The sequence below is a fragment of the Hyaena hyaena genome, unplaced genomic scaffold (assembly GCF_003009895.1).
Source record: "Hyaena hyaena isolate Hyena2069 unplaced genomic scaffold, ASM300989v1 scaffold_51, whole genome shotgun sequence".
In the NCBI taxonomy this organism is placed as follows: domain Eukaryota; kingdom Metazoa; phylum Chordata; class Mammalia; order Carnivora; family Hyaenidae; genus Hyaena; species Hyaena hyaena.
Window position 1 is genome coordinate 284,915 of NW_024080683.1, and position 13,837 is coordinate 298,751.

Genomic DNA, 13,837 nt, shown 5'->3' on the forward strand with positions numbered 1-13,837 from the left:
CTCTCTCTCCCCCTCCCCTGCTCACGCCGTCTCTCTCTCTCTCTCTCTCTCTCTCTCTCTCTCCTAGAAATAAAAAATATATATATATATAAAAAAAGAGGGGCACCTGGGTGGCTCAGTCGGTTGAGTGTCTGACTTAAGTTCAGGTCATGATCTCACGTTCTGTGGGTTCAAGCCCCGCGTCAGGCTCTGTGCTGACAGCTCAGAGCCTGGAGCCTGCTTCAGATTCTGTGTCTCTCTCTCTCTTTCTCTGTCTCTGCCCTTCCCCCACTCATGCTCTGTCTCTCAGAAATGAATAAATGTTAAAAATAAAAAAATTTAAATAAGAGAAAGTTGGGGAGTTCAAGAGGAGAGAAGGGCATGTGCCTTCTCCAGATGCGGTGCGGGATGACGGAATGGGAATTTCTCATCTCCTTAGCTGGGAAGAGGAGAGAAGGAAGGAAAGAAACCGAATAAAATAGTGGCTTGACAGAGGTTGGGAGGAGCCTATGGCGGGTGGATTTGGTATCCTTTCAGAGAAAGGACATGTCAGCACTGATCTTAAAGCGGGGGCTGTAAAAATCCCTTCCAGAGCTGGACCCTTGCATACCTACCTTCTCTTTTCTTTCCATAGTCAGCCAGGGACACACAGGGAAAACCTGCCCTGGGCCACGTGTTGACCCTTTGGGGAATTTCTGTCCACCAGCTTCTCCCCACTGTATGTGCTCAGCCCTTCTCTGTGGTTTACAAATGAAACGATGTCTTATTGCTGCTTGGAGCTTCTGTGTCTTCTTCACATTTATTTTGACGCCCGGCTACTTGGGAAACCATGACTCACTGATCTGTTCGGGCAAATAATTGACCACAGGGGTGGGGGTCGGGGTGGGGGTCCTGCGGTGTGCTAGGTCCGGGGGCGCCCCGGGGAGCCGGGAGCCCCGGCGCCTGCTTACTCGATCTATATTCTGGCCGGGAGAAGGCTCTTGGCTGTGCCCAGCGGGTTTGGTTCCTCATTGCTTACTCGCTCCCCCACCTCCTGCAGAGCCCACGAGGCCCTGAAGACCTAGCCCTCTGGTTTTTCTTTTCTTTTTTTCCTAGAACTGGTTAGCTTGATCTCTTAGCAGCAGTTGACAAGGCACGCTGGCGCCTCCAGGATCCACGGCAGCTTTGGCCTGCGTGACACTCTTCTCTCCTTGGTTCTCCCCGGCTCCACCCCTGGCTCCCTTCTCTTCCCCCCAGAACACGCTCTTTTGTAACAGCTCCTCCTCCTCTCCCCAGAGGCACCCCTAGGGTGCCCAGATCTCAGCTTCCAGCCTCCGCGCTGCCAGGAACCCACACCTGCCGGTCCCCACCCTCCATCATCGCCAGCAAGTGCCTCCAGCTGCGGACTCAGGCCTCTCCCTGCCCACCGGGCTCCCCGCTCGCCCCCAGGTCGGCCTCTGTGCTTCCTCCTTCCTTCCGTTCCCCACATCCAGCCAGCCCCTCCTCCTCGGCCGAGCCCTGCCCCCCCCCGCCCCCATCCGGGGCTCAGGGCCCTCGCCGCTGCTCACAGACTGAGGTCTCTCTTCCTTCGCTTGTCCCCAGATTGCCGCCAGGTCCGTCACTCGGGAACACGGAGCTGACCCTCTGCTCCTGGCTCAGGAACCCTCACCCGCCGCAGGGTCCCGAGGCCTGGCCGGAGGCGTCCCCCCCCCCCCCCCCCCCCCCCCCCCCCCCCCCCCCCCGTTCCCTGGTTCCCTTCTTGCACCGCGTTCTTCAGCCCCGCCGCTGTGCCCAGGGCTTGCACCCCCTCCTCCCACCGTCCCGCTCCCGGGCCTTTGTCCTGTCGTCCTGTCCTCCACACCGCCTTTCTCGTTTTGCACCTCTCTCTGCTCCCTTAAACCACAGCTTGGATGCAGTTCTTTCCCCCGAAGACCTCTGCAGTCCTGGGCTCCGCGTCCTCTCTGCCGCCTTTGGGTTTCCTTAACTGTCTCTGGCTGTTCTGGGTGATAATCCTTGTTGGTGTTTGTCATCCCATCACGTGTCTCCCCCGAGACTGCAGACTCCTGGGCAGGGCCACTGCCCAGGACACCTTCAGTCGCCTCAGGCTCCTGGACCGCCTCTTAGAACATGGCGTGATGGATGTCCGTTGGAGAGAGGATTTAGGAGTCTGCTTGTTTACGAATCAACGCTGTTTAAAATGGCTCGATAAACTACAGCCTTTGGCTGCTTTGGCCCACTGCTTGGCTTTGTGAATAAAGTTTTATTGTAACGTGACCACTCGGCAGTCTGGGCATTCTGCAGTTGAACTGACCTGAAATCGTTAATAACTGACCTTTTACAGAGGTTTGTCTGCTCCGTTGATACCATTGTCCAGACTTCTGAAGGGCACAGTATCAGCTGTGGAAGGAAATTAAGGAAGCAGTGTTTTCTTAAACTCTTTGCCTTTTGCTTTGGCTCTTTGACATATCTATGTGGCTACCATAGTTTGGGCACTGGGATTTTTCTGTTTATTGAAAGTCAAGTGCAATTAATTTTGTTGTAAGAATGATTGGCACTGGGATTTTTCTGTTTACTTTATTGAAAGTCAAGTGCAGTTAATTTTGTTGTAAAAAAAAAAAAAAGTCAAGTTAACTAGATTTGATCTTTGATTTCCTAACACCGGGGTAGAATTTTCTGGGTCGACGTTAGGCCTGCCCAACCTTTATGTCACTAAAATGTTTTTGATATCCTTGGTGAAAATAAAGCGTTAGCAGGGGTCTGCCAGCTGTGTCCCCAGATTTGCCAGCCTTATTTTGGCTGTGGGAGGAAGCAGCATGTTCCAGAGGCTTGCTCTGCTCTGTAGCTTTGCAGATGAGGAAGGCCATGCGTTGCCAGGGTTGAGAGGCGAAGTTTGGCGCATCCCCATGTGAATCCTGTGTTCTTTTTCTTTCCAGAGGGACGCATGGTCATCCAGGATATTCCTGCTGTCACCAGCAGAGGGCACGTGGAGAACACACCTGATCTGGTTTCTGACTCCACCTACTACAGCAGCTTTTACCAGCCGTCTCTGTTCCCTTACTACAACAATCTGTACAACTACCCGCAGTACTCCATGGCCTTGGCCACGGATTCCTCTTCTGGGGATGTGGGAAACCCCCTCGGGGGGTCCCCTGTGAAGAACAGCCTCCGGAGCCTCCCCGCTCCCTACGTGCCTGGTCAGCCGGGAAATCAGTGGCAGGTAAGACGTCACCCAGAGTGACTGCGTGTGTCCAGAACACACGCGCGCACACACAGCGACCAGCTCAGCACACGTTGTGTGCATATGATCCCAGAGGTGTTAAAAAAAAAAAGTTCACTCTGCCATGACGTCGTGTGACCCCAGAGGTCGGCTGCAGGAAGCATGAGGTGTGAAGGAATTGCATGCATTCATTTGCGTTTACTTCTCTCACTTTTCGCTCTCATTTTTGTGAAAATAAGCAGTTGGCCGGAGTCAGACTCCCAAGGGGCTCACCGTGTGAGGTCTCCTCTCCTCTAGCCTTGTCCCCACTTTCTTTGAGCAGCTTAGAAAATGCTGGGTGCAGCCTTCTGGGTGGCTGTGATCTTAGTGCTGCATTTGCACCCTGGAAGGGACAGTGTTACCACCTGTCTGTTCATGTGCAAGCAAGGTAAGAAAAGGAATTAGGTCCCTGTTGTTCTGCGCCAAGTTGGGTGCTCTTTTTAGCTGGGAATGAAGGTCAGCTTTCATGCGCTTAAGTGTGGCAATCCGGAGTCTTAGATTAACATGTGGGGTAAAACAAAGCATTTTGCATTGTCAGGGAAGGGGTGTTTCTCTAGAGCGGTTGGACTCCCTCAGCTTTAACTGTTTCCGCGGATCGAGGCACCAACAGTGTCCACAGGCCGGGTCACCATGCCGCGGGGAGTGTGGACGCGTGAGTGCCTCCATGCCCCACCTCCACGCCTCCGCCAGCCATAGGTGTTATGATTCTGGAAGTGTTGTCATTCGGGGTACATTTACCACGCTCCGGCTTTCTCATCCAGGCTTTGACTCCCAACACAATGGGACATGCGCATCCAGGAGTTTAAGCCAAAACTTTAACCTTCTTAGGCCCACTTTTTAAAAACGTTCGTTGAAATTTCCTTCTGAGCGATTCGATTCCGTTTTGTATTTTTTAAACTGTGGGCGAGTTAATTTTCAAGCTACCCAACTTTTTGGATTCCTTCACTCGCCTAAACGATCAGACTTCTCCAGCCTATTAATATGTCCACTCGAGTCCACTGGCAGACACACTTGTAAGTTTTCTACACGTTTTATTTCACAGTCATACTTGTTAAAAAGAGAGCTTCAAGCATATGGGTGTGAGAACTCCAAGGTAGTGTGAGTGCAAAGGAAATGTAATGATTTATACATCTTCAACTTGGATCCCCACAGGCCTTTCAAAGTGCCAACTGGATTTAATTATTGGGGGCAGGTTTTAGATTGATTTCTGTCCGAGACTCTCCTCTCTAAAAGGAGAAAGAAGGGGCGCTTGGGGGGCTCAGTTGGTTAAGCATCCGACTTCTCAGGTCATGACTCATGGTTTGTGGGTTCGAGCCCCGCATCAGGTTCTGTGCTGACAGCTAGCTCAGAGCCTGGAGCCTGTTTCAGATTCTGTGCCTCCCTCTCTCTTTGACCCTCCCCTGCTCACACGGTCTCTCTCTCCCTCTCTCTCTCTCTCTCTCTCTCTCTCTCTCTCAGAAATAAATAGAAACATTAAAAATTTTTAAAAAATAAATAATGGGGCGCCTGGGAGGCTCAGTTGGTTGGGCATCCGACTTCAGCTCAGGTCATGATCTCGCGGTTCGTGGGTTTGAGCCCTGTGTCGGGCTGTGTGCTGACAGCTCAGAGCCTGGAGCCTGCTTCAGATTCTGTATCTCCCTCTGTCTCTGCTCCTTACCCGCTCATGCTCTCTGTCTCTCAAAAATGAATAAACGTTAAAAATAAATAAATAAAAGGAGAAAGAAGTATCTTGTAGTTCTGAAAACATCAGCACATCCTGCAGGTTTCCAGGAGGTAGGGACTGCCACTGGAGTGTCCTGATTTTCTAGCAACTTCCAGGATTTAAGGGTAAAAGTAGGGCAGACCCGGGAACCTGTTGACTCATGAGAGAAAGGACAAAGACAAAAAAACCGTACACGTTTTCTGACAGAGAGGCAGGCCAAGTCAGACATCCGCCTGGCCAGAATACACGGCGGCCGATATGTGACGCTTGGCACACTAGGGTGTGTTCTTAAACCGCCTGGAAAGCCTGGGAAGGGAATGGCGGAAGTCTTCGTTTTCCTTGGAGGGCTCCCCCAAGTCCACCCTCTTTGGGGACAGCCGGGGAGAGAGGGCTGTCTCAGGTGCTGTGTGCACGGAGAGCGTCCCCGGAGAATAGGTTCCTACGCCCGGAGGAAAAGCCGTGCCCAGACTTTCTTAGTCCTGGGAAACAGGCAGTTTGGTGCCGTTTCTGCGTTCTCTGGCACCGCCGAGGCACCATTTAACCTACGCTTTGTTTCCCTGGAAGGCTGAGCTTAAGACCGTTGATTTACAGTCACTGTTCGTAATATACTCTCATGTAACGAATTATGTTGCAGAAATCGGTCCTTCTCTGTTGTGGTTGATGCGTGTTCCTCTTAGTCATGGCACGAATAATGCCAGCTAGCATGTGCTGGGTGGTGCGTCTTCCTCGCGGCCCTGGGAGGCGGATCGTGTTGTCTGCTTTTTATCCGTGAGGATGTTGAGACCCAGAGGGCTGACTTATCCATGGTCACATAGCCACCCTACAGGAGAGCTGGAGTTTGAATCTGGATTCTACGGTATTTCGCAGCACTGTTTGGTTATCGTTGGGTGGGCGGGCTCTAAACTCCAGGCCACGGAAAGTGCCATCAGCATGAATACCAAGGCCCTCTAGTTCTCTAGGGCTCAGAATTCCTCCCTACGTGTTTGCTTTCCATTGAGGATCTTCTTGGAATTCTTTTCTGATTTTCTTTCCCCACTTGTGGAAGTTGGAAATATGCAGAAGCTTCTGGAACAGTGCTGATGTGTGATTACTTCGGATGGCCGAGAAGGGGGCCTCTGAAGCTTTCCTGAAATACGCTGTCTCGGCAGTTAGTGCTGAATACCCTGCTGTCTGAACGTTGCTTTGGAATCAGTGTGCAAATGACCTGTGAGTGTGATTCTCAGTAAAGCCTATGTAGACACACCTGCAGTGTTCGTGTAACCTGGAAAACACCTCAACAATCGAGATGAGGGGCCTTGACCATGTGGCGTCCCCATCATTCCTGAGTCTGACACTGTGTGATCTCTGGATTAACCTTCTAACCAGATATCCACACAAGCTGGACTTGTAGCCCTGTTGTGATATCCACAAAAGTTACTTCTCTTGGAAATAAACTCGTAAATGCAACACCCGATATAGGTCTGAGCCATCACTTTGCACAATGGCAGCTGACCATCCGTCTCGTGGCCATCAGAGCTGTAGTGGGTCTTATAAAGCTCCAGTTCACTCCCTCCTGCTGCAGGGGAAACTGAGGTCTGGAGCTGAAGGGGTTTGCTCCGCGCCCACAGCGAGTTGACGGCAGAGCCTGGACTGGAAGCCAGGTCTGTTGGTTTAGGGGAACACTGGAAGGAAGGTCCGTATTCACTTCTAACTTGGCATTTAAATGTTCGTGAAGCCCGGAGCAGAGCTCACAATCGCCTCTGCATCTCCCTGTTTTGGTCTGTGAAATGGGCACAGTACCGCCTTGGGAGAATTGTTGCCCGCCTGCGTCTGGCAGCGTGACAGCGGGAGTGAGGTGACTAGTGCCTGTGGACGTTTCTGGGCGCGCCAGCAGGTGCTGTGCCCATGTTCCCTGCAGTCAGTGCTTTTCACTAATCCTTATTTTTTATTTTTATTTATTTATTTATTTATATTATAAAAAATTTTTATTTATTTTTGAGAGACATGAGAGAAACAGAGCACAAGCAAGGGAGAGTCAGAGAGAGAGGGAGATGCAGAATCCGAAGCAGGCACCAGGCTCAGAGCTGTCAGCACAGAGCCCGACGCGGGGCTCGAACTCCCCAACGGTGAGATCATGACCCGAGCCGAAGTCGGACACTTAACTGACTGAGCCACCTGGGCACCCCTATTTTTTAAATCTATCTAATTTTCAGCCTTCTGCTCGTATGCACTTTAGTTAGCTATCTCAGATCCCCTTTGTGACAAGATAGGGTATACGTAAGGGCATGTTTTTGTATTAAAAGACTGACATGTGAGTATGGACCAAGTAGGAAGTATGTGGAATAATTTTTATTACGGTTGGGGATGAACGTGTTCCACTCAGCAGATAGAAAACCGGAAGAAGCACAGACAAAAATCATAATGGTGCAACACGTGTTTACGATGTGTGTGTTACAAAGCAGTATTGGTTAAATGGTGAACACACCTACACATAATACTTAAACTAGTAAGCATTATTGCTCTTAATAAGGAACTAGGTGGCTCACTTTTTTAAAAACTTTTTTTTAATGTTTATTTTTGAGAGAGAGCATGAGCGTGAGAGGGTCAGAGAGAGACACAGAATCTGAAGCAGGCTCCAGGCTCTGAGCTGTCAGCACAGATGCGGGGCTGGAACTCACAAACCACGAGATCAGGACCTGAGCCAGAGTCAGACACTTAGCCGACTGAGCCACCCAGGCGCCCCTCCTCTGACTACTTTCTTGACTTCCTTGCTCCCTCCTCAACGGAGCAAGTCCCCATTCTGTTCTCTTCCTTCCCTTGCTGAGGGGTGTGTTCATATGTGGGGGGTGGGGGGGGGAGCAGCATGAGTGCTTTTCAGCCAAAGCTCCTTTCTGATTCCTAGAAAAAACCCGATGAAAGTGGAGATCATCCTAAGTTTTGAAAGCTAGTAGGGAGGGTATTGAATTATTTGCAGAAAAGTAACCATTGAGTTTATTGTAAAGGTGAGACTTCTGGTAAGTGTCCCTCTAAAATCAAGCAAGCCACGTAGAGCACCTACCCAGTGCGAAAGCTGAGACAGGAAATAGAGCCATGTGCTGGGTCCGCGTCCCAGAAGCTCGGGACTCCCTCCTGGTGATGCCCTGCGCGCCGAGCGCCGCTGTAATCGCTTCTGGACTGCCTCCCGCCTCTGGAGATTTGTGGCCCAATCATAGATTCCTGTCCTGTTGTGAAACAGGAATAACATTTGTGACACTGGAACAGACTCACGATGAATGGCTGGTTCCACTGACCAGCGGCTCCATTTCACTTCTGCATTTAATTGCCTGCAAAAGCTGTTTATTGCCTTGTGCACTCCTCCACGGCAACATTATCTCTTAAATAAACATGTTGTACCAGGCTGACAAGGGAGAGGTGCATATCAAGTAAGCAGGAATAAATACGGGAGGACTCGGAGCTGTACCCGGGATCTCCTTTCAGCCCCTCTGGCTGGCGACCTCTCGATCGCCTTCTCGAAGCTGGTGTCGCCAGATGTGAAGACACACACAGTCTGGATGTGGTCACAATGACAACGTAGGCGGATTCGTTCCTTCTGGGGGTGATCTTGGGCTCTGAGATGTCTTGTGATAGGGTTGCCCCGTTAGGATTACACACCCGATGGGATACATTCGCTTATTAAGGAAACACGCATGGACATCCTGCTATGTGTTAGGGTCCCACCACTGAACCAACAGACAGAAATGGGAAAAGCGGGTCTTGGGGGGAAGGCTGCTGTTACCACCTGGAAAATGAGGCAGGAAGTTGGGGATCATCTCAGGAAGGAAACCAGAATCTGGCATCTGGGGCTTGGAGCACAGAGACGGCGCCCCCTTGTGAGCATTCCTGGGATGGCACCTTTGATGAGCTGGGGCCAGAGGGCCAGGCAGGGCCTTACAAAAGCCCCTGCCCCTTCGAGCCATCCAGTAATGTCCTCTGTCCCACAGGGAGCAGCCTGACGGGGCCGCTGTTCGCACACTGCTCCCTCTTTTCACTAGCGCTCCCAGCACGAGAACAACCTGTCAGCCAAAAGGTTGAGAGGAAGTGACTTGTAGAGCGTGTGCTGTCTCGGGGCAGCAGCAGCCCTGGATGGACTACAGGTGCTCAAACCTGGCTCTTGTTCCCAGGGAGACCATTACAAAAAATAGTAACTATTTTTTTAATGTTTATTTTTTTGAGAGAGAGAGAGACAATGGGGGAGGGGCAGAGAGATGGAGACACAGAATCGGAAGGAGGCTCCATACTCTGAGCTGTCAGCACACAGCCCGACATGGGGCTTGAACTCCTGAACCGTGAGATCATGACCTGAGTGGAAGTCGGAGGCTTAACTGACTGAGCCACCCAGGCGCCCCTATGGTCATTATTTAAAAATATTCCTAAATTTAAAAAAGAACTACATCAGAGAGAAGGCAATAGAATGCAAAATCCATTTCAGTTTTTTTTTTTAATGTATTTATTTTATTTTGCGAGAGGGAGGGAGGGGCAAAGAGAGAGGAAGAGGGAGAATCCCAAGCAGGCTCCATGGTGTCAGCACAAAGCCTGATGCGCCACTCAAATTCATGAACTGTGAGATCATGACCTGAGCTGAAATCAAGAATCAGACGCTTAACCGACAGAGCCACCCAGTCACCTCCATTTCAGTTTTGAAGATGAAGCCGACTTCAGATAAGGTTTTGTGTTTGCCTCAGACCACCACGCTGCCCTATCAGGGACCCCACGATAATGCACATCAGACCACCTCAGATTCCTGGGTCACTGTGAGCTGACAAGATCGAAGTGGTTTGAGGAACGCAGCTGGTTAGAGGACAGCCGGGCCCCAGCCTGGAGCCTTCTGCCTTTGGTCAAGTGCTCTCGGTACAGAGTCTTGTGATCAACAAGGCTGTCCGCTCCAGACTGTCACCCATGCCAGCAGGTGACACTAGCCTGGGCGGCCCTGTTGAGGGCAAGCTGGTGATTGGCCACTCTCTGTTGGCGGATGGACACTAACTACCTTCTTTCTTTAGAAAGAAAAATTGACAGTTTGCAAGCAGACACGAGAGAGTCTATAAGAACAGATATAGTTTAAAATATTTGAAGTAAATTCTTTCCTTAGGAAAAGGTAATTAAAATAGATACGGCATTTGCCTTGGGCTATAAGCGCTAACACCCTTTATTTGGTTTCTTAAAGAGGAATTAGAGGGATGTAAGTTTATGTTGATTGAAGGTGTTGTGGGTTCAGGACACCTGCATGGCTCAGTCTGTTAATCCCACCATCGATTTCTGCTCAGGTCATGATCTCACAGTTTGTGAGATCGAGCCCTGTGTCGGGCTCTGACCTGACACCATGGAGTCTGCTTGGGACTCTCTCTCTCCCTCTCTCCGCCCCTCTCCTGTGCATGTGCACGTCTTCTCTCGCGCATGCGCTCATTCTCTCTCAAAATAAAAATAAATAAGTTAAATTAAAATTTAAAAATGAAAATGTTACAGGTTCCATTGCTGTGATGGGGTATATTTATTTTGTATCTGGCCACTTTGATCATCTCTGTAATTCTAATGATTTTCTAGTTGTTTATTTTGGGGCACTGAGGTCAGATACAGGAGATTATTTTCCCCTGTACACCTCCAGGTCTCATACGTGTTCTTAGTGCGTTACTCAGTTTCAGTACTAGCGGTGGGTGTTGGTGTTGTCCTGTGGCTCGTTTTACTGGGAATGTGACTAGCGGTTCACTATCTGTGCAGGGTGTTACCTGTGCTGATTTTACAGAGAAGTGAGGAAAATAAGGACAAGTGAGTTTTTAATATTTTTGGATTATTTTGAAAGGGAGAGAAAGAGAGACAGAGCACATCAGGGGAGGGGCTGAGAGAGAGGGAGACCCAATCCACAGCAGGCTCCAGGCTCTGAGCCGTTAGCAAAGAGCCCAACACGGGACTCGAACCCACAGACTTCGAGATCATGACTAGAGCCAAAGTTGGACTCTTACCAACTGAGCCATCCAGGCACCTCAGGACAAGTGAATGTTTCTTTCTTTTTTTTTTTATTCATTTCTAGGAGAGAGAGAGAGAGAGACAGCGTGAGCAGGGGAGGGTCAGAGAGAGAGGGAGTCACAGACTCTGAAACAGGCTCCAGGCTCTGAGCTGGCAGTCAGCACAGAGCCCGACGCGGGGCCCGAACCCACGAACCGCGAGATCATGACCTAAGCGAAAGTCAGACACTTAACCGACTAAGCCACCCAGGCGCCCCGTGAATGTTTCTTAAAGCTCCGCTATTCATTTTAAAAAATTGTTCTTAGGGACACTTCCTGGCTGGCTTAGTCAGAAGAGCATGCGACTCTTGATGTTGTGAGTTCAAGTCCCATATTGGGTGTAGAGCTTACTTTAAAAAAATTGTATTTATTGAGACTGCCCTTCTAACATGTAAAAATAAAATCCTCTTAGGCGGCAGAATTTCTTTCTGTGCAGATGCCCTCACTCAGCAGCACCGTCTCTCCCCCTCCCCGTCTCTTTCCCATTTACATCATGCTAGTCTGCAGTCCAGACAGTCTGGAAGCGTCTGTCACTGTGTCACCATGACAACAGCAAGTTCCCTGGGTCTTCATCTGCTTCATTCAGCGATTGTGTCGGCTTAATGCGCAGCTTAACTCTTTACAGGGAGAGTGCTTTGGTCTTTTTCTTCCTTTTTACGGCAGCCCTGTGAAAGCCCAGCATTCCGGGGGACCCCTTCCAATGCACCCCGGGTGAGTCCTGCTGTCTGGTCTGGTGAGGAGTGAGGCCTCCGCTGGGTCAGAGGGCCGGTCCTGGAGAATCTTCATTTCAGGAATCATAAAAGTCACTACATACTTCAGAAAGTTTAAATTTTATTTTTTAATGTTTGTTTATTTTTGAGAGGGGAGGGAGGGGCAGAGAGAGGAAGACACAGAATATGAAGCGGGCTCCGGGCTGTCAGCACAGAGTCTGATGTGGGGCTCGAACTCGTGAACTGCAAGATCATGACCTGAGCCCAAGTCGGAGGCTTAACCGACTGAGCCACCCCAGCGCCCCAGACCTCAGAACGTTTAAAGCCAGTGAAAGGAGAGTGTGTAGCTTCTTGAAGTTTGGAGGCTACATGGCCTCTACTATGATCTTTCCCTTAAGTGGCCTGTCACATCTAAGCCGTGTTTATACCTTTCTTCTCTGGAGCATACTTCTTCCCGAGATTCTTCTCTTTTACAGAGAAAGAATGACTCCAGTGCTCTTGGCCTTTGCAACACACCCACAATCCGGAGGGGAGCAGACATCTGTTGGCCGCCAGCACTGAGGGCAGCAGCAGCAGTTAGCGGGGGGTTCCCGTGACTCCCCAGAGCTCTGCAGCTGGATGAGAGCAGTCATGACTCCTCTAAACCGCCACCTCGCTCACAGGCACTTTCACAAAGAGGCTGCTGTTTGGTCTCATTTTAGACAGTTACAGGTGATGGTCCCTATGGCCAGCAGCTGGTGTTGATTGCATCCTTCCTTGAAGAATCGCTGTTTTGTTTGACAGATTATGAACGTTTAATGGCTTGCACACTTTGGATCCCACCGTGAAGACAGTTGCTTGTAGTCATCGGGGCCGCAGTGACGGTATTGCTGGGTGGCTCTGTGTCTGGAACAGAGCTCAGGGAGGTGGTGGGCATTTTAGATGCTGGAGCCAGACAGATGGCGAGAGGGAAGCTGAGGAGGGTCTCTTCACCGCAGCAGGGCACGGTACAGGCCTCTCTGAAGAGTGTTTTGGTTGAAAATGTGTGATTGACAGAAGGAAGCTGAATTGGGCTTGGAAACCTGGGCCCCGGGGCAGGCGGCTCTGACTTGAGAACATCTCAGGCCGGGGCTTGGTCCTGAACATCCTAATGGACTGTTTCTCAGCCTGGCTGGAGTGGTCCAGTAGCATCTAGACAATCCAGCTGGAGTGTCTCCTCGGGTTTTAGGAGCCCAGGGGAGACCTGCAAGTTCATTTCCGTTACAAGTTCAGTTTGATCTGGACTGAGTTGGAAAACCTTGCACCAGGCTGGTGGACCCTAGGGACTGCTCCCTATTCGGTGGGAGACAGAAAGGAATACATGATCAGCTTGTTGCGAGATTGTTATACAGCCTGATCTCTGATACAATAGTATCAGGTTAGTAAATAATACAGTCATTTGGGGATTCTGTAATCTGCTTGAAAACCAGATAATTAGATCACAGTTTTTGGAAGCTTTCAGATTTGATTTGGTCGGGCCGGTGGCCAAAATCTTATCTGTTAGCTTAGATTTCCACCCCCGCCAAAGCAGATGTAAATGGTGATACACATTTTGTCCATGGCCGATTAAGTGTCCTTCAGTAATTGAATAAAGACCACAGTCAGAGGAATGCATAACAGAGGCTGCTGGTTTGCCCTACTTTATTTTTTTTAATTTTTGTCTCAGAGAGAGAGACAGCGTGAGGAGGGGAGAGTCAGAGAGAGAGGGAGACACAGAATCTGAAACAGGTTCCAGGCTCCGAGCTGGCTGTCAGCACAGAGCTGGACGCAGGGCTTGAACTCACAAACCGTGAGATCCTGACCTGAGCCGAAGTCGGACGCTTAACCGACTGAGCCACCCAAGCGCCCCTTTTTTAATTGTTTACAAAATGTTTTATTTATTTCTGAGAGAGAGAGAAATACAGCATGAGCAGGGGAGGGTCAGAGAGAGGGGGAGACACAGAATCTGAAACAGGCTCCAGGCTCTGAACTAGCTGTCAACACAGAGCCCGACACGGGGCTTGAACCCACGAACCCACGAACCCACGAACTAAGGGATCATGTCGGCTGCTTAACTGACTGAGCCACCCAGGCCCCCCATGGTTTGCCCTACTTAAAAAAAAACAAAAACTGTATTAGGTATATGATAGTCGAAGGGTAAAAAGAATAAGGTTATGAAAATTCTCCAGGGTGCCTGGTT

General features: G+C 50.2%; 1 protein-coding gene across 2 annotated transcripts in view; it reads left to right on the forward strand.

Moving 5' to 3' along the window:
* The window catches only part of DMRT1 (doublesex and mab-3 related transcription factor 1), a 112,530-nt gene that overhangs the window by 40,640 nt on the left and 58,053 nt on the right, over positions 1-13,837 (forward strand). For both annotated transcript variants that reach the window (XM_039230847.1, XM_039230848.1), the window contains exon 3: positions 2,892-3,175. In XM_039230847.1, the coding sequence (XP_039086778.1) occupies positions 2,892-3,175 (284 nt within the window). The remainder of the gene's footprint in view (positions 1-2,891; positions 3,176-13,837) is intronic.